Raw genomic sequence first — 18,563 nt, 5'->3', positions numbered from 1 at the left:
TGTTTTTAGATTAGCTTTAAAAAGATCCTAAAGCTATAATGCAGTCCAGAACTACGTTTAGCACCAACGATATCAAATGGAGCTTCAAACCAAAAGGGTAATTGTTACATGCTGTGGTGCAAGTTGACCGATGAGTGAATTTTCATATATGCCGGGGCTCTGACCTTTGCAACAATTTGTGCCGCACTCCCCCTTCTCGGGACCTGCGCAGGCAGCGCTGCAGGCGGCCATCCCGCTGGGTAATTCAGTGAGGCGAGTCGGATGCTCTTGGGAGTCTCCTGATCTGTCTTTGCTGCTGAAGAAAGTCACCAGCCAGGCAGCGGTCAGCTCAGCAGCGAAGGGCCGCAGTGGTCCTGGGCAGCTGTGCTGTAAGGGAACGGTTCCTTGGGCAAAGGAGATTGCACCGCTACGAAACCCAGTTCTCCGTGGTGAGTTAGCAGCCAGACACACGGGAGAATTGCATTGGGGAAGCTCATCCTGCAAGGGCTGCCTGTTGTATTTTAACACTGGAGATTGTAAATGTAATAGAACAAACAGAATTGTTTGCCTTGCACAGTTAATTTGATGGAGTCTTTTCTCTCCACTGACTTCCTCTGCAGGGACGACCCACTTTGAAAACAGCAGATGCGCGCCAGAGCTATGCCTGTGTCACGCACAGAGGCTCGGGAAGCCTTTGACTGAGTGCAGGGTAGGCAGAGAAGTGCAGTCTGAAAAGGGGGTTTTGTATGAAAGAAGTAGAAACAGCCTGAAAATGGGGAAGAACACGTTATTCACATCCTTCTCAACTCATTGCTCCGACTTTTCCTTTGGGAGGGTGGCACCTGGTAGACTAGGAATTTCCAAAAAATAACAGGCACTTCTTCTAGCTGGTGGTGAGCACACCTGGATGTGTTGAATATTTTGCAGTAGTAATTATGTCTGCACACCTGGCTTTCAGTCCCCAATCAGTTTGCTAGACATGCCTAGAGAGATTTATTTCTCCTATATCTGAAAAAGCTCTTTTTACCACCACGTTTTTACTACTTTAAACGAGGCTAAAGGAAAAAATGAGCACGGTGGGGTTTTTTTGTCTTTGTTTGAGCTATTGGTATCTCAAACTGAACTGCGAAGTTTGTAGGGGGAGGAGGGTGTTTGGATGATATTTTAATAGCAATTTGTTTTTGCTTCGATGTGTGATAGAAATACAAGTGACAGGAGTGGGAACAGGAGAGTTGCTGAATTCTGTTGGAATTTTTCCTGTGGGAATCTATTAATGTTTTTAATTCTCTGAGAGATTTTTCTAAGGTAATCCTTTTGACATTTACATATTTTAAATGACTCTCATTAAATAAAAGCTTAACTTCTCTGTATCAAATGCTGAAGTGATGATACTGGAATACCGTTGCATAGAAATTCAAATGACTCGAAGACCATTTTAATGGCAGCCTATAAAAACTGAGTTTTGTGAAGGATATTAATAATGAATTGTTCTTTAAAAGAATGTAATTTTGAAGGAGATTCAATTGTTTTAGCATTTAACAGAAGCATATTTTGCTAGACAAAACCTTTATTAGTACCTAATGTGTGGTACACGTAGCCATTTGCTAATCAAAACACAAATTTGAACAGCTGGATTTTCCACTCATTGCTCATACATCAAATACAATCTACATGCAAGCCCAAGTGCTTGCAGTGCACCTTGTCAAAAATACCTCTGGTTTTCTGTATCGTTTCGGAGTATAGGTCAGCTCCTGAAGGAAGATGCTGTTATCAGCGCAGGGAAGGCTAGAAGAAACAAAAAGGGGAACGTCTTAAAAAAACAAGACAAGAACATGGTGATGAAGTGTTGCATCTCTTACTTGTGATACTCTCTTGCAAATAAATAGTGCCATGAGCAAAACAATCCATATCCTTCAACGTCCTTTCGTAGGAGGCAGGAGTCATAGCGTGTGGGTATCCCAGGGACAAGCGTGTAATCTTGAGATACTTTTAAATGAACTTTGTTCTGTTGCTAGTTCAAGCCCTTGAGCGAGATTTTGCTCTCGGACCAGCCTAAATACTAAGTAAATTCATTTAATTAAATTTACTACAGATATCCCCAGTTATAACAAGAACAGATTGGTCTCCCTGAGGCTAGATGGAGTTAACAAGAAAATAAATGTTGTGCTAATTAGAGAACTCATTCTCAGACACCTGGGGTTAAACTTTTAAAAGTCCTAGAGATGTAGGATTGAAAGTTCATCTGAAAATAAGTCCTAGGCTTCTAAATCACTTAGACACTTTTGAAAAATTTACCCAGGGGCTTTAACCATCACGCAGTCATTGCGTTTAGCATGTTTATAGCTGTCTGCTTAGCAAAGCACTTTGTAACTTTTATCTATTAATATCATTATACTAATACATATTTCATTATCCCTTTAAGTAAAGTGGGGATATTGAGCTACCTGGTGAGCTGAAGGTAGTCTCAATGCGTCAGCAGAAGCGGACGGTTTTAAAGCCCCAGTGCACCAAATTTTCATCCTTTTTTTTTTTCCCCCCCCGCCATCCTCATGGGACTTTTGGCTGCTTTAGGTACCTGAGAACTTTTAATAAAAGGTTGATCTTAAGTGAATTGTCCAAGCGCACAGATGGAGAAGGCAGCACGACTGCAATTTTATAGTTGTGCAGGTCGTTGCCTCAGGCCCAAACTACTGTACCACTTGCAGGGAGAAAAATGAGACAGCGAGTGCTGTCACACAACCTTTCATCTGCTGATTCATGGTAGGAAGTAACAGTGACAAGTCACCTCACGTGCACAACAGAAAACAACATGGGTTTAGTATTAAACCCAGTTTCCGGATTTGTGTATCTAATTAGCAAAAGCAAGCAAACAACCAGGCTCCAAGCAGGGCAAAGTCACCTCATTTGCTGGTAGCTTGAAAGTACGTATACGGTTGTTATTTTTCTCCTACATCTAGTCTGAGGATTTTTCTGAAGCGTTGTCCTTGTAAAGACATGCATTAGAAGTGCCTGTCTCCTGCCAGGTAAAACCCTCCCCACAGCAACGCACACGCTCGCCGTCTGTCAGCAAAAACTTCTGTGTCAGTAATTAGAAAAATGCTATTAAAAGCCTGCCTTGTAATCCCAGAGCGCCTCTGGGTTGGCTCTGTCCTGTTCCGTCTTCCCTGCTCGGCGCAGTAGCCCCGGATCGCTGCACGGGGACGAGGGACGCTGCTCCCCTAGCTGCGCTGTTCCTGCAGCTCTACAACGGGCCGTTTTGAGGGCGGTAGCAAACAGCTGTAGTGTCCCAGTGAGGTGACCTTCGGTGACAAAAACCTCATTCCAACAGACAGCCTTATAACACAGGTGAAGCATGTTACAGACAGGCACTTGGGAGCTCGATCTCAGCGTGGGCAGAACCTGTAAAGCGTGTGATCGTCTGAAAATTTACTCCAGCCTGTCATGAGTCTAGGTTATCCGACATCGTAAAACAGATGAGTCAGGGCACTAAAACATGGAGGTTATCCACCGAGCTCATTATTTTTATACGTAATTACACAGTACTATTGGGGGAGAACTGTACATTATGCTGAAGAATTCTGTTTCATCACTAGTCCTAAAAGATAATTGTATTTAATTAGGACCTGTAGATACCATGCTGATTAGTGTGCTATAAAAACCCAAGGGAGACCTGAATCTGTAATTGCAAATGAGTTGCAATAGCCAATGCATCCATTAAACACAAGTTGAAAGCTGACCCTGATGTGAGGTGACAATCAAAAATTGAGCTATTTTAATTTACGGTGTAACTCTACTACTCTGTTCTGACTCTCTGCAATTCCTCTGCTTTGAACTAGCAGGCAGACAGACACCTGCTGGTCTTCTCCTACCGAATTTAGAAAACTTCTTTTTTTTAGTCTGGTCTAATATACGCATGAATGTGAAAGTCATGAGAGCTGACATCGGTTGTGACTAAGCTGCCCTTTTCAGACTATATGACTACAGATCAGAAAGGGAGGAGCAGGGCTAGTAACGTCTCACAGGAAGCAGTGAAAACTTTTTTTTTTTGTTATAATGCATGTTGTAACGTACTTTCCAGTGAATTACAAATTGTATTTACAATCATAGAAGCTGCCAGTTACCCCAGCAGTGGTCCGGAGGGTCGCTTACAGCAAGTGCGAACAAGGGAGCGTTGTCATTGCCCTTGCTCTTTGCAGGCAGTTCCCGCAGAAGCACTGAAGGTGCTAAGTTGGATGGTCTTTTTTCTGTGGCAGAAATATTTTGTGAAGATGCCAGGTCAGTGTGTGTGTGTCTAATCGGATCATGCAAGCTATCCCTGTTAGTTCACAGTAAATTGTGCTTCAGGTTTCACATCTTTCTTTAGGTGTTTGGCTGAGCAACATACTTCCTAATATACCTGTCTTGTTCTTTGCTGACTTGGGCCACTTTTGAACCGAAGTCACAGAGCTGAATCCATCTCCCTATTGCTCCTTTGGGGAATACAAACCCCTAGAATAAAACGTTTAACACAGGAGACAGAAAGTTAGTGTGAAATACTGTGTTTCTTTTTTTAAGTAACAATGCTTGGAACCAAAAATTGAAGCACTTCAGAGTAATGAGAATCTTGTGTAAAAATGATTATAGTTCTCATCTCATCTGAAGTTCTTTTCAGCTGATAGAGTCACTGCCATGCTTCCCTCTGAATGGTTGCCAGTAGAAAGCACAGAAATAGACTTATTTTGGGAAGAAAGGGATAGACTTGCCAAGGAGCTAAGTGACAAATTGCTCACTAAAATTCTGAGTATCTAGTATCCAGCATTTTGTAGCTCTTCCTTGTTGGTCCCCTTTGCAACATGGAGAACAGCTGAACAATTTTGTTTTTACAAGTACACGAGAGGTGCGTACACGTGGCTGGCTCAGCACTTCCTTGCAGATTTGGTAGATGCTTGATCAGCAAGTCTTAAGAGGAAATATTTTATGCAGAGCTGTATGGCAAATAGAAGTAACATCCAGTAATGGCAACTCAAAGGGAAAGTGACTAGAAAAAGCAAATGTTCTGAGCAAAATAAATTTAAAGTTGCAGTTTCACTTCAGGCTGCCTTGCCCACTGTGATATCTATGTCTTCCTCTCGCTCCTCCAGTTCATTGCTCTGATGGCTCTGCCACCTCCGGATCCAGAGTTTGTCCTAAGAGGTACCAGTGCTGCAGTCCACACTCTGCATTTTTCCTGTGGAGGCCAAGAACCTGATTTCCCAATTCTTTTCTCTGGGTAAGTAAATCTTTGACCAGGAACGTGGCTGAGTTGAGCATCATACAGACATTTCCTTTTAAAATAAAGTGTATTGTTTAGATAACTAATATCTGTGAAAACAACAGAATGTATGATTGGTGATTCTGTGATTCTGTGATTCTGTGATTAATGGGTGTATTATCTTTGTACATACAACTTCAGTTTTGAAAAAAAAGGAAAAGTATCACAGAATCACAGAATGGTTGAGGTTGGAAGGGACCTCTGGAGATCATCTAGTCCAACTCCCCTGCTCAAGCAGGGTCATCTAGAGCACATTGCCCAGGATTGTATCCAGGCGGGTTTTGAATATCTCCAGAGAAGGAGACTCCATAACCTCTCTGGGCAACCTGGTCCAGTGCTCAGTCACCCTCACAGTAAAGAAGTTTTTCCCCATGTTCAGACAGAACTGCCTGTGTTTCAGTTTGTGCCCGTTGCCTCTTGTCCTGTCGCTGGGCACCACTGAAAATAGTCTGGCCCCATCCTCTTGGCACCCTCCCTTTAGATATTTGTATACATCAGCTAGTCAGTCTTATCAGATTGCATGTAATGGCCACACTAAACGTCTTCTGTTCTTACTGCTAGGTCTGAGAATGGTTTTGTCCATGTCTGGAACTTGAAAACACGCAGAGTGGACACAGCACTGGATGGTCATGGAAGAAAGTCTGTCTACTGGGTGGAAACAATGGATGCTAAAGACAGGCTCCTTAGGTTAGTGAAGCAGTCAAAAAACAGAGAAAATTATTTTTGTTTCTGTAATAGACTTGATTAAAAAAGATATGTTATTTCTGGACTCACTAAAAGTCTCTACAACACATACAGAAAATGTGCAGAAATACAGAAGAACCAAAAGTGGAAAAAATAGTATGTTCAATTTGTTTATGATACATACGTGACTACATCATGACAGCCTGGGGTCTGTAGTGTCTTTTGTTATTGCACTGAGATCAGGTGAGGTCTTTGGGAAAAGCAAATGCACTTGGACTGAAAGCTGACAAATACTTTGCAACTGGTTTCCAGGAAAGATCAAATTTAAAACAAAGAGTTTATAAAAAGGGAAAGGGGCGAAAAGTGAGGACGGAAGAGAAGAATCAGCGATGGAGAATGGAAGACATTGAAAATGAGCAGGAATGCTGAGTTGCATGTCTTTGCCTTATTGCAAAATGTCTTGTGTTCTCTTTTAGCAAGGGAAGGTCGGGAAGATTTGTGTACTTTGGATCAGACAGGTGATCTAGAGTAGAGTAGATGCCAAAGCGTCTGTGTGACTTGGAGGTGTTCTGACATGTTTATCTAGAGAAGACATCTCTTATAATATACAGTGGAACTCATTAGCATCTATATTTGTTACCTGTTTAAGTACAATTATCAACTCTCTCCCCTATAAAATCATACTGAATGAGTATTGTTTGTATAATTACAGAGTTTTTCCTTTTCCCCTATTTTTGCTGTATATTTATAAGAGTTCACATAGCAATGTAATTTTAGGAAAGCAGTTACCTCTATTTTTATTTTACTGTTCTAAAGCTAAATCACAGCAATTTTGTGCAGTACCATGCTGTAGGTATGTCCAGTGCTATACATGTTTTGATATTTTGTCACTCGACTGAACAATAGATGGGAGTTTCTGTATTGATGTTGAAGTCCCAACAGTGTGTAGACTGTTTTGGTTTCATACTTCTGTCAAGTGATACTGCTAATTAAAATAATGCATGGATAGGGTATTTTTGATGAAACCTTATCCCAGGTGATAACATGAGGACAGGTATCCTGTGCTACGGTAGTCCTGTAGCTTCTGTGGGCTGGAGAGATAGGTCTCTGCTTGAGCTGCACCAGTGGCTGGAGGGATATGCAGAAAAGTCTCTGTCTGCGCTGCAGCAGTACATCTGTGATGCAGCCCCAGCTGCTAGTTCTCCATTGCATGGATGTTCCAACCATAATATTCCATTACTGAATTCCTGTTACTCATTGCATCGCCAGTTCCTCTCCTGTTATTCCTCCACACATACCTGATGGTAAGAAGCCTCTATGCCGTCACTGTAACTGTGGGTAGTTGGCCACTGAGTAACTGTAGTTCTTTGTTTGTTTGTTGTGGTCTTTATTGTCTTGCTATTTGTTTCTTGGAGTTGTCAACATGCCAGATATTTGTATGACACTGCTAGGGTAAAAGAGGGTTAAATGAGCTGTTCTCTGTATGCTTTTGATTCTAGTCCTTTTAAATTAGGTATCGTCAGTGCTAAAATGTAAGTATTCATAAATATTTGCACATAAAAACAGAATTACTGTGTATGATCAAGTCTGTCTTCCTAAGGAAACATGGCTTACTGGGATGGCAGAGTATGTGACAAGTCCAGCCTCCTCCCAGTAACTTTTGGACCTATTGGCCGGTTTTACAGTCAGCGAAGGGTAGAGGTCTCAGTGACAGTGAGTTCTCACGCATTTCATGAAAGACCCTATTAATACCCCAACAGAAGGAAAAGCTGTAGTAAGCTTACTCAGTAGATGTCAAAGACCTAGGTTTCCTCAGTTCTGCTGCTCACAGAACAACTTGTCTTGTTGTAAAAGTCAGGGTCGTGACCAAAGGATCTGCCTGTGGAATTTAGCAGAAGGACGGACTTCAGTGACGGATTCTGTTTTCACGGAGAATGTGGGATTCTGCAGATGCTCTCTGCTAAAGGTGGCACAGGGGCGCTGGCTAATGGCCATGGCAGCCAAATCCCTAGAGGAGGTAGGAAATATCTCTTTTTCTGGTGTTTGGCAAGGGGTTGGTTTTGTTTCTTAAACAAGATAGTCCAAAAGGGCTGTCAAGTACTCTGCTGAAGAGAAGGTGGGAAAAGGAACCTTTTGGGGCTGCTAGTTTTACCTGCCAGAAAGATGACCTAATTATATAATTCATGCACTGATGTCAAGGATACTGTCCCAAGTTTTGTCTAACATTCAGATATTTGCAGCTGCTGCTGCTGGTCTTTCATGTGCAGGAGTTTTGAAAACTCCTCTGGTGCTGCTGCTGAATTCTGTTAAAAGGATCTCGAGTCCTGCTGGGGAACTAATGGTCAGAAAGTCTGTCATCACCCAGAGGTGCTCATCCTCCATCTGAAACGAAAATCATGTTTGGTGAGAGAAGGGGAGGGTGCAAATGATTTGTAACGTGATGCGTGGTCTTTCACCCCAGGCTAATTCTTTAACTGGTACATGGCCTGGAAGTAGTTGAATTACTATTAGCTACCAGAGGTTTGCTCTGTGTGAGAGGACTGCAGGGTTCATTTTAGTTCCTACTTGATACGTCCACATCTAATACCGATTATCACAGCCAACATTGACTGACAGCTTTTTTGGCAATTTCTGTGTTACAGAAATCATATTTTTGTTTTCTTGGATGGGCTATTTGCAGATATCACACTAAATTAAATTAATTCCAGCACATGACATCAGAATACCAAAAATAAGAAAAAAGGAGAAAATGGCATAAATAAATAAATGAAATATTGCAGCTAATTGCAAATTGTTCAGGGACATGAAAGGCCACATATTTTTCTAGACTTTAAGGCACATATCGTGAAACTGAGAATTACATTGTATGTATGCGAAGTAATATATGGGAATTGTGCCTGCATTGCAAGAGAATGTGAACTTTTTATTATTCAGAAGTTAAGCACATATTTAAGTACTTCGCTGGATCACAGCCAGAATGGAATGAGCCAGTAAACACAACCACTGTAAGCAGTAAATACAACCATTGTAGGTCCCATATATTGTTCTGCTCAAACAAAAACTGCATCCATTTTACAGCAGTGTTCAATAATATTTAACTGCAAATTAAACAAAATCGAAAAGTGCATTTTTGTGTCAGGCAAGGAAGAGTTATACACACATACATTCTGTTAATGAAGAATTAAATAATCAACTAACCCAAAGAGAAGACCTTTGCCCCAATGTCTTTCCCTTCCTTCTTACAACTCCTCACTGTTTTATTTTCATTTGTATGCTTGGGCCATGCAAACTGATAATGATTTGCTGTCTCCTGAACTAAAAGAGTTCCACTTTGTATATGAACCTTCACATTAGAACTGTGTCAGGATTCCATAAATTCACATAAGCTCCCATAATATATAGTGTTTCCAAATAGGCAGCACTGTCTGAGACACAGTACATTTGCGGCTTATGATTAAAATTAAGACTTAATAAGTGTTTATGCTTGGCTGGTGCCCAAAAAAGAGTAATTTTGTCTTAAAGCAGGTTCAGTCCATAAATAATGAGATCTGAACAGGCATTTATTTGCTTCATGATTGCATTTAAATCACCAATTATGAGTTACACGCACTTTTCTTGCCAATTTGCCAGAAACATGTTAAAAGCTTTATTAATGTGAAAAAGAAAAAGGGTGTGTTTCCTTGTGGCCAGTTTTAGCCACCCAGGAACACTATTAACCTCAGGCAAAGGCAAATCTTTCTCCTATTAAGCAAAACCAATATAAACACAGAACTTCAAGTTTTAGGTTACAGTTGTCAAAATATGTGAAATAGTATTTATTTCTAAGGCTCAGTTGCCTCTAATGCAGACAGTCTCTGGAACTGTCAGTCTAGCACAGGCAGATCATGCCTGACTGCCTTCTGCAAAGAGCTCTTCTTGTCTCGATTTTTTTCTTCGTCCTTGGCAAGCCCAACTATAGCTTTGTATCAGCTCTTCCCTTTCGACTCAAGGTAAAGCAAAGGAGTTTTTTTTCTTTTAACCTGCAGTAGTGCATTTATCACAGTGATACCTCTTTCTTTGTTATGTAAAGTTGCAGTTTGTCTTTTTCTTCCTGGGGTCTAGCAGGTAATGCTCTTTGGAAAGCCAATGATGAAAGATGCTAGATGAGAGCAGGTCATCTTCATACTTAAAGCCCTTTTCCTGTGATGGCTAACTAGGTTTCTATGTTGATAGCAAGGAAGTTGCCAAGTAAAAAAGAATTTTTTGTTAAGAGCACAGCTCCAAAGAACCAGAATTCCCAGATGGTCGAAATTTGATCTGTTCACAGGTTTCGTTCATACGTTGGATGGCTCTTTGCTATAGTCTCTGTCCCTCAAAACAGGAGAGCAGTTTCCTGTTCCACCGCTAATTGGCTTTAGAAAATGTTCTATATATTGTGTTTAGTACATTGTGGACTCGCAGTCCTAGAGTGCAGCTGGCTTTTGGCAGGCTGGCTGACAATCTCTAGAAATAGGAAGATGTTCTGGCAAGCTTTGAACTAAAGGTATGGGATAGGAAAGCCATCGCAGCTGCCGTGGTCTTGATTGATGGCTCCCAGAGGAGTCATATTTGTCTAATGCCTCATCTCAGATGCTTAAGGAAATTCGCATGACTGGGGCTGTCCGACAGCAATATTGGGCCTTTGCACATTCTGAAATAGCCTAGAATGTCTGGTGATGCTCGATTTACCAAATGTTTGAAGTCCTTTAATTTTCTGAAATAATGCAGGCAATTTTTTTTTTAATTAAAATAAAAGATCACCTCAGTGATTAAGTATGCATTCGAGAAACAGTGATATGGAAAAAATGTTGCTGGCAGCAATTTTTTGATACCTAAGAACTTCACTTTCTCCAAAGTTAAGGGCTAAAGAATAAGCCCAGAGCGAGGCTCTTTTGTGTCAGTCAAGAGACTCAAAACCTGCCAGTGCCAAACTGCAAAGGCAGACTCCACTGATCTTGCCTCCCATCATCCTGAGGTGGAAATGAGTTACTTCCTTGGCAGAGGAAAGACTTGCCCTATGCAAAAAAAAAAAAAAAAAAAAAAATCAGATCCATAATTCATTACCAGCAGGGCAAGCAACAGCAGAGGCTGCTGTGTAGACAGCAGGTGTTTAACACAATATTGTCTGTATTCAAAGTAGGGTCAGACAATATTGTAGTAAAAATACCTGTATACCATCAGTGCTCCAGCTTGCATTAGCAGCGCCTATATAGCCACAAAAGCTCTGTGTTACCGTGCCAGAACAGAGGAGGTAATGCAAGTGTCCACAACTGAAGAAATTTAGCAACAGAGTGGAAAAAGGGGAGAGGGAGAGGAGAGGAAGCAGGGAAGTATTTTTAGATGAAGCAGCCTGCAGTATCATCCACTATATGGAAAGAAGATTATAAAACACAGATGCAATAGCAGAGCAGAAGAAGAGGATGTGTTATATTCCAGCAGTTTTGTCTGGTCTTCCATAAAACGATGCATTTATTTAGATTGCTGTAGATCACCCTACAGCTCCAACTTAACATACATTCTCCAGTTTCCTCCAGACTGAGTTTTTACTGGAAGAGCTTACACTAGCCTTAATCACCTTAAAAGACTTTTGTTTTTAACAGCAGAATTTTGAACTGGAGCCTGACCAAATACTCTTGTTTTCCTGATGTCAGGTTCAGGTTTTGGAGCTGCCATCCAAGACGTCAGTCTGTACCTTGAAGCCAGAGGTGGGTGCCAAGCTGGGCATGCCCATGTGTCTTAAGTTATGGCAGGTAAGGCGAGAGCGCCTGCTAATTGTGAAATGTTTTCCCTGTGATTCATTTTATATGAAGCATATGAATCTTTCTTCACATGGATTTTGATTTATTATCAAACCAATCAAGTAATTATACTATTAAAGGGGAGAAAGATTTGTGAACATCCTTAATGTAACTTGCAGAACTTTCCAAGCTTTAATGGAAGATTTGCAAATACCCAGGGAAAGCTTTGTATCCTTAGGACAGATACGTTTTTTTGCAACAGTCAAGAGGAAAGCGAGTGACTTACCAAAGCCATTTGTTTGATATGGTTTCTCGCTGTATTAAGAATGATGAGAAATGATTGGGTTACTTAAAAACAGTCATTTTAATGGCAGGTTGCGTTCACTTCAATGCCCTCAGGACGAGGAAGTACTCTATGAACATTTCTATTCCAAGTATGCAATAGGAACAAAATACTGTTGTTGTATTGGCTTCGGACAAAAGAGTAAATAAAAATACTTCCTGAACTTTTGCAGGATATTTAGCAAAGAATATATATATAGGGTGCCAACACTGAAAGGCAAGTAATACAAAAAGGTGGCAGTAGAGGGAGGAAGGAGTTTAAGTGTTTGGCTCTACATCTTGCAAGAATTGGTGGCAAAGCTGATCCTCTGTTTTAACCCTTCCGACCACATACCCTTATAGGTCTGCAGTACCCTCAGAGCTGATTTCAAGTACGTTATTCCTGCAGGCTCATCTGAACATTTGTATTGGTTTCAATTGAAGAAAGTACTTACGAATCTGTTGTGAATTTGAGGCCTTAGTATCTTCACTCTAGATTGTAAACCAACTGAAGTCCAGAGGAATTAATTTGCTGACTATACAGAAGTAGGACAGGCCACAGTTCAAATCCCATGGTGGAATTAAAAACTAGAGGAAAAAAATCAAAAGACAAATTAAAATAGAATGCTTAGACTTTTTTTAAAGAGAAAGTTTCTTCTAAAAAATGCAATCAGTGTTCAGTACTCAGTGAAATGAATGTGGCTTTCTGTTTCCTGGACATATTTTAATACGATGAAGATAACTCGGGAAATGTTTGTTTAGTGTTTGAAAATGTTGTTGCCTGTATAAAAAGTTCTCTGTCTTGCCACAGTTTCTACATACATTAATATTGCTATTCCCCTAGGAAGCAGAGCAGGTGCAGAGTCTTAATTTTATGTAGTTTTTAATTTTGCTGCCAGTGGGGATAAAGCAGAGGACTGGGAAACAGGAGAGCTAAACCATTCCATGCAAATTCTGGCTTTGGGAAGTGACCACATCTTCCTAGATCGCAACAGGCAAGGACAGATAGATAATCATTTACAGTCTCACAGCTGTATTTGCCCTCTTCACGCATGTGTGTAACTCACTTTAAAATCAGGGGGAGAAGGATACTCTTTAGGGGCAGATAATTATATGTGGTACACCAAAGTGATGCTCTGCATTCTGTTTTGTGGTTTGGTTGTAAGCAGGCAGCCGAGTAACCATAAAAGCAGAAGATCACAGGCTAGCACAGCTGCGCCTCCCTCCTGAATAGAAGCAGTCTGGGATTTCTTTGTACATTACTGCATTGGGCAATATAGACATATGCAGAAGATGAGCACTCCCCTACCTATGGCTTTTGGGCAACATGTTGCCTAAGAGACCATTTGATGTTGCTTATGGCACAGTAAATTAACAAGTTGAAACAGAGGCTGACATGGAGAGAGAGAGCCACGTAATGGTCTGAAGGAAGTCTGCTCGGGGTTGTGGTCCAACAAGAGTGTGGGGACTGCTGCCATGTATCATCATATTTTTCTACATGCCAAGAAAAAAAAAGATCCATGTATCAGTGAAACAATACACTTTACTAGCAGCAGCTTGAATTGGAAACTTTGTTGTAGAGTGAAAGGAAATTGAGGCTTAGGTTAGGCTTGTGGATTAATCCTCACTGGCTTCTCCTAAGCTGTTAAAAAGCTGGCATCGGTGTATTTTGTTATTTTGAGACTTTTTTATTATTATTATTATTCTCATTTTACTAGATTTGTGCTTAAAAGTATTAGTTCATGCAATGTTTTTTTTTCTCCCTTGTGAAGGTTCATGTTTTTAAATACATTGTCCCTTGAGCTTCACACCTTCCTGCTATTACTAATTGGGTGGGGTAGCATTTGCAGGAGTAAGGATAGTCTTCCCTTAAATTTTTTGCACTCCCTGAGGAAGGCATCATGTTGCGTAATGGTGCAAACAAAATAATTCAATGGGAATAATACATGTAGAAACTGGAAATGCAGAGTTATTGCTTTATATAAACTATAGCAATTATTCCTGCTGAGTTGACAGCAGATCACCTTTTCTTCCTTCCTTGACAGTTATCCAAATGTAACAACAAAATGTTCTACTTAGGAAGAACAATGATTTATATTTTAAAATTTTCCCCTAAAACCAGAACATGAGTGGTGAGGACTTTTCTGCAAAAGTGTCCATTATTAGCAACTGAAGGAAATAGACTGTTGTGATCCATTGCTTGGTAAGTCCAGGCATCAGACCGAGAGCCTCCCGATCTTTCAGTAGCCTTTATTGTTCAATTTCCTGTATATGTACTTATTAAAATATTACACTGCATATAATTTGGGAAAGTCAGGAGGGAGATATGGGGAAGACCTTCATTTCAGAGAAAACAATGATTTGATTGTTTTTAAAGTAGACCAATTTTAGATCTCGCCTGCAAATCACTGTTTTTCAAATCTCAGCTAAGATACCCATAGTAGAAAAAAAAATGTGTTTTAGCTTGGTGTTTTCCATGATGCTGAGCACCTGGTTGTCCCTCTTGTCTTAATGAGGGCTGCACGGTGATGAGCACCTATGAAGAGCTGGCCATCCCATTTTGAGTGAGGCAGAGGAGCTGACCCTGCCCATCCATATCTTGTTTCATTGCCTAATGACAGCTATACCTCGTATGGAGCCGCAGGGCTCTGGAGGAGTGCTGTGCTTGTAGAAGAGCTGTGCAAATAATTGATTTTTGTGGTTTGCTGCCCCAACTGAGGGCTTTTTTAAACTTACTTAATTGAAGCACTATGAAATATTTTGTTTTTCTTTGAGGCTTTAACCATGTATTACATATAAATAAATACTGGAATGTTTCTTTCATTCAGATTTAAAAAAAAATTTTCTCTCTCCCTAAGAAGCAGATATTCTTCATTCAAAATACTTGATGGTATAACATTAATTCACAAATATTTAATATATATTCTTTGATCTGATGTTGTATTATTTTAGCAAATCAAAACTTTGACAGAAAATTCATGCCCAGTTCTGGCTGAGGGCTGTTTATTAGGTGAGGCCTTCTTTGTTGGCCTTTGTAGCCAGAGCATGCTCCCTGCCTTTTCAAAAGAAAAAAGATCTTAAAGTAAGGAATGAGGCTCTTGCAGGATCCCAGATGTGGTCAGTCCTGTTCAGAAGAAAGATGTAGGGGATTTCTCTTTGGCTTTCTCATTTTAAGGGGCAATTTTCTACCCTGCTCAGTGAGATTCATTCCTCGCTTAAACAGTTCTTTAGGCTGGAAAGAACATGAAGCTTTTACTCAGCAGTCTTATTACCTAGACCACCCATCTCTTGTTAGTTTAACTCTCCCTAGAACAAATAATAACCAGCGTGAGAAGAGTCTGGACCATTAATAGAGATTGTGAGCCTTTGGCCAGTACAGGTTTGTATCATTGACAGCCAGTCAGTTTGAAAGAACCGCATTCAATAATATGATGCCAGTAAAAATTAATTCTGTATAAACTTCCTTTAACTTTCTTTCAAATTGAACCAAACAAAGGAATCCTGTAGGATCAGATAGATGGTGTTCAAGAACTGAATGACCTAATGGATGCATTATTAGGGTAAGATGTCCCCATATGAGGTAGCCATAGCACCCAGGTCTATTTTGGTGGCTTTTCTCCTATTAAAGACATAACTGGCATTAACAGATGCCTGTTTTTCAGTTGCTTTTCATTAGGGATTTGCATCTTCACTCACATAACCAGTTACTGCTTACAGGGTCATTAGTCTTTTGGCTGGAGCAATGATGAATATTTTCCTTAAGTGTGACATGTAATCCAGTAATGTTCCCTTCTTTGAGTTATTTCAGAGGCTTAAATAAATTAGGTGTCTGCCCAGGGTGCCATGCCCTTTGGCCTGTGACATCGTTAATCAAAATAGCTCTCAATTGGTTACAGTGGGACTCAGGCGCCCATTAACCCCTTGGTGACTCACCCAGAGAGTCTCGAAGAGTGGTTCAATGTCTATCTTTAAGTACTGCTGTGCCCTTGCGTAAATGATCTGTATGTGTAACCCCACACTTGGCAAAGTGAAACTAGAATCTTTGTGCATAGGACTTCTTTCAATATCCATACAGTTTTGTATGGCTTGCTTGTAACTCAGTTGCTCTAAGTAATATTTTTAAGGAACACAATGAAGTTTAGGCTTCATTATGAAGTACAGCTTTTGAAAACTTCAGTCTTCAGGCACAAGAATTTTGTTCAGGTGATGTTGAGGACGACGGTTTGGATTTTCAGAGAGTAAAGTAACTTTATTATTTTATATATATTTATATATATATATATGTGTGTGGGTGGGTGAGTGTATATATATATATATATCCTCTCTCTATATATTTATATATACATATTTTTATATATGTTGTTTTCATTTATATATGTGTATGTGTGTATGTATGTGTATATACCTATATCTATCTAGCTTGCTAGCTATACATATAAAACAAAAGAGCATGTCAGCAGTTATATAATAATGCTTTTCATAAATGTGGATGGAATATCAACATTTGTCTTTAATGGTTGCATTAATATTCAGACTTCTAACTTTTCATTTCTATGCTGGTCAGCATTTTCTTTTTATTTTCCCCGGTGCTTGGACTGAAACCTAGTTGAGGATGAGAATTTTCCTAACAAACTATTTGTTTTTTATGTTTCTTGATCAGCTGGACTCTGGTTCTCAACCTTTGCTTCTGGCTGGCTATGAAGATGGCTCAGTGATCCTTTGGCATCTGTCAATGGGAAAAGCATTGAGCCGACTTGTTTGCCACCAGGAGCCAGTGATGAGCCTTGACTTTGACTCGGAGAAGGCCAAGGGGATCTCTGGCTCATCTGAAAAGGTGCTTAGCATCTGGAGCCTCAACGAGCAACAGAACCTCCAGGTCAGGATCATTGGCCCTCTAGTGTCATTTATCCCACTTTGCACTAACAGTTTGATAGACTAAAAAAAATATTTAGTCATGAAGAGGAGTTGTTGCAGATCTCTAGCTAATTAATCACAGACTGGTTAGAATGCCTATGCTATGTGACTAGACTTAGCGAAAGATGATGAGGATTTAAAAAAAGAAAAGAAAAAAACTTCTCTCACATGTTTCTGGTTTTACCAAAGTTGCAACAGGCACACAGGCCTAGCATTACTCAAGCCATTGCCTCTGTATCTTCATTTTTCATGTTAGTAGTATCCAGCCCTCAGAATGTCCTAAACATTATAAATGAGTTATAAAAATGAGAAACAAAGGATTGCTTTTCCAAAGGTTCTGCTTGAATGGCTGGAGCTTTCCTTCCACTGAAAGAAAGGCAGAAATATTCCATGAAATGCTTCACAAACCTAAAGAGTAGGAGTGATTCAGATGCCCAGTTACCACCAAGAGGAAGTGTGGTTCAGGTAGCCAGCTTTCTTTGACGTCTTTGAGAGCCCTAATCTGAGATAGGGAAAAATAAGTTAATTGGATGTATCAGTTTGTGCCTGAGCTACACAAACCTGGAATGGCTGGTTTAGAAGGAGGTCTTACAATCACCAGTTCAGTCTACACTGGTGAATGGCAATAAATATTGCTTAATCTAGACAACTTTAGCAAGTGTTCCAACAGTGCCAAGGGGTTAAGTAGGTTTTAACTAGGTGTGGAAATGAAGTTGCATTAATAAAAGCTCATGCAAGTAAAAAAGCCCCCTACGTAGCTTCTCCACTGCACTCCCACTGAGTGTTTCAACCTTTTTTAATATGGCAGTTGGTCCCTGACCACACAAAGAAGAGGGCCTTAACCAACCCCCATGTGCCCCCGTAGCATCCTTGAGAAGATAGTTGCTCAATGTACCAATTCATGGAAAAACAGTAACTGCTATTCCAGCTTGCAACTTTTGTGGAGAACTTTTAGGTAGTGTGGTGAGTTAATGCTGTTTTCTGAAAGGAGTTACAGGAAGAAAAACATGTGCTTGGACATCTAACAGCAACGTAACCCCCCAGGGACACTACGAAGACACACCATTTATTAGGCATCACCACAGAATTAGCATGTACAGATAGGTAAGGCACTAGGATCCCAGGGCATGCAGTATAAATACACCTGTATGAAATGAAGTTGAGAGGAGCTAGTGCTCACCAGCTCCTGAGGCAAAATTCTGAAAGTCTGAACTTTAATAATCAAAAAAAGCACTCTAGACTCTGAATAAGTAGTGAAGGAGTTCTAAGTGAATGTGATAAAGAAGTGCTTAACAAGTCTGGTACAGAGTTGTCATGGTTTGGTTTTGCCCCCTCCCTCCCCCATGGCAGCCTTCAGTTGGTTCTTCCTATCACTACTGGCACATGCCTACACTGGGAGGTAGCCCAGGGAAGCAGAGGGAAAGGTGAGCAGAAAAGTCTCAGTAAGAAACTTGGTATTGAGACTAGTTTTCAAAGTTCAAGGTGCAAGAAATCTAATATCATGATAAGTTTCAAATGCTTTGTGTTGGAGAGGAAGTTATTCCTTCATATTCATTGTAGCTTTGCTTTTCCTAAGTTTGTAATAGTCCGATAAAGAAAATATTGTTCCCCACAGCACA

General features: G+C 40.4%; 1 protein-coding gene across 6 annotated transcripts in view; it reads left to right on the top strand.

Moving 5' to 3' along the window:
- GNB1L (G protein subunit beta 1 like) overlaps positions 1 to 18,563 on the top strand; it is a 43,922-nt gene that overhangs the window by 21,253 nt on the left and 4,106 nt on the right. For 3 of the 6 annotated variants that reach the window (XM_068911131.1, XM_068911128.1, XM_068911130.1), the window contains exons 2-6: positions 5,100 to 5,227; positions 5,831 to 5,956; positions 7,808 to 7,970; positions 11,623 to 11,721; positions 16,691 to 16,906. In XM_068911131.1, the coding sequence (XP_068767232.1) occupies positions 5,112 to 5,227; positions 5,831 to 5,956; positions 7,808 to 7,970; positions 11,623 to 11,721; positions 16,691 to 16,906 (720 nt within the window). In that variant the 5' untranslated portion in view covers positions 5,100 to 5,111. Of the gene's footprint in view, positions 1 to 4,231; positions 4,255 to 5,099; positions 5,228 to 5,830; positions 5,957 to 7,807; positions 7,971 to 11,622; positions 11,722 to 16,690; positions 16,907 to 18,563 lie in introns of those variants that run through there. The other 3 variants (XM_068911133.1, XM_068911129.1, XM_068911132.1) reach the window with 2 other exon arrangements.

The sequence above is a fragment of the Struthio camelus genome, chromosome 17 (assembly GCF_040807025.1).
Source record: "Struthio camelus isolate bStrCam1 chromosome 17, bStrCam1.hap1, whole genome shotgun sequence".
Classification (NCBI taxonomy): domain Eukaryota; kingdom Metazoa; phylum Chordata; class Aves; order Struthioniformes; family Struthionidae; genus Struthio; species Struthio camelus.
Note: the sequence above shows the minus strand (reverse complement) of the source record. Positions and strands in the feature narration are given on the sequence as shown.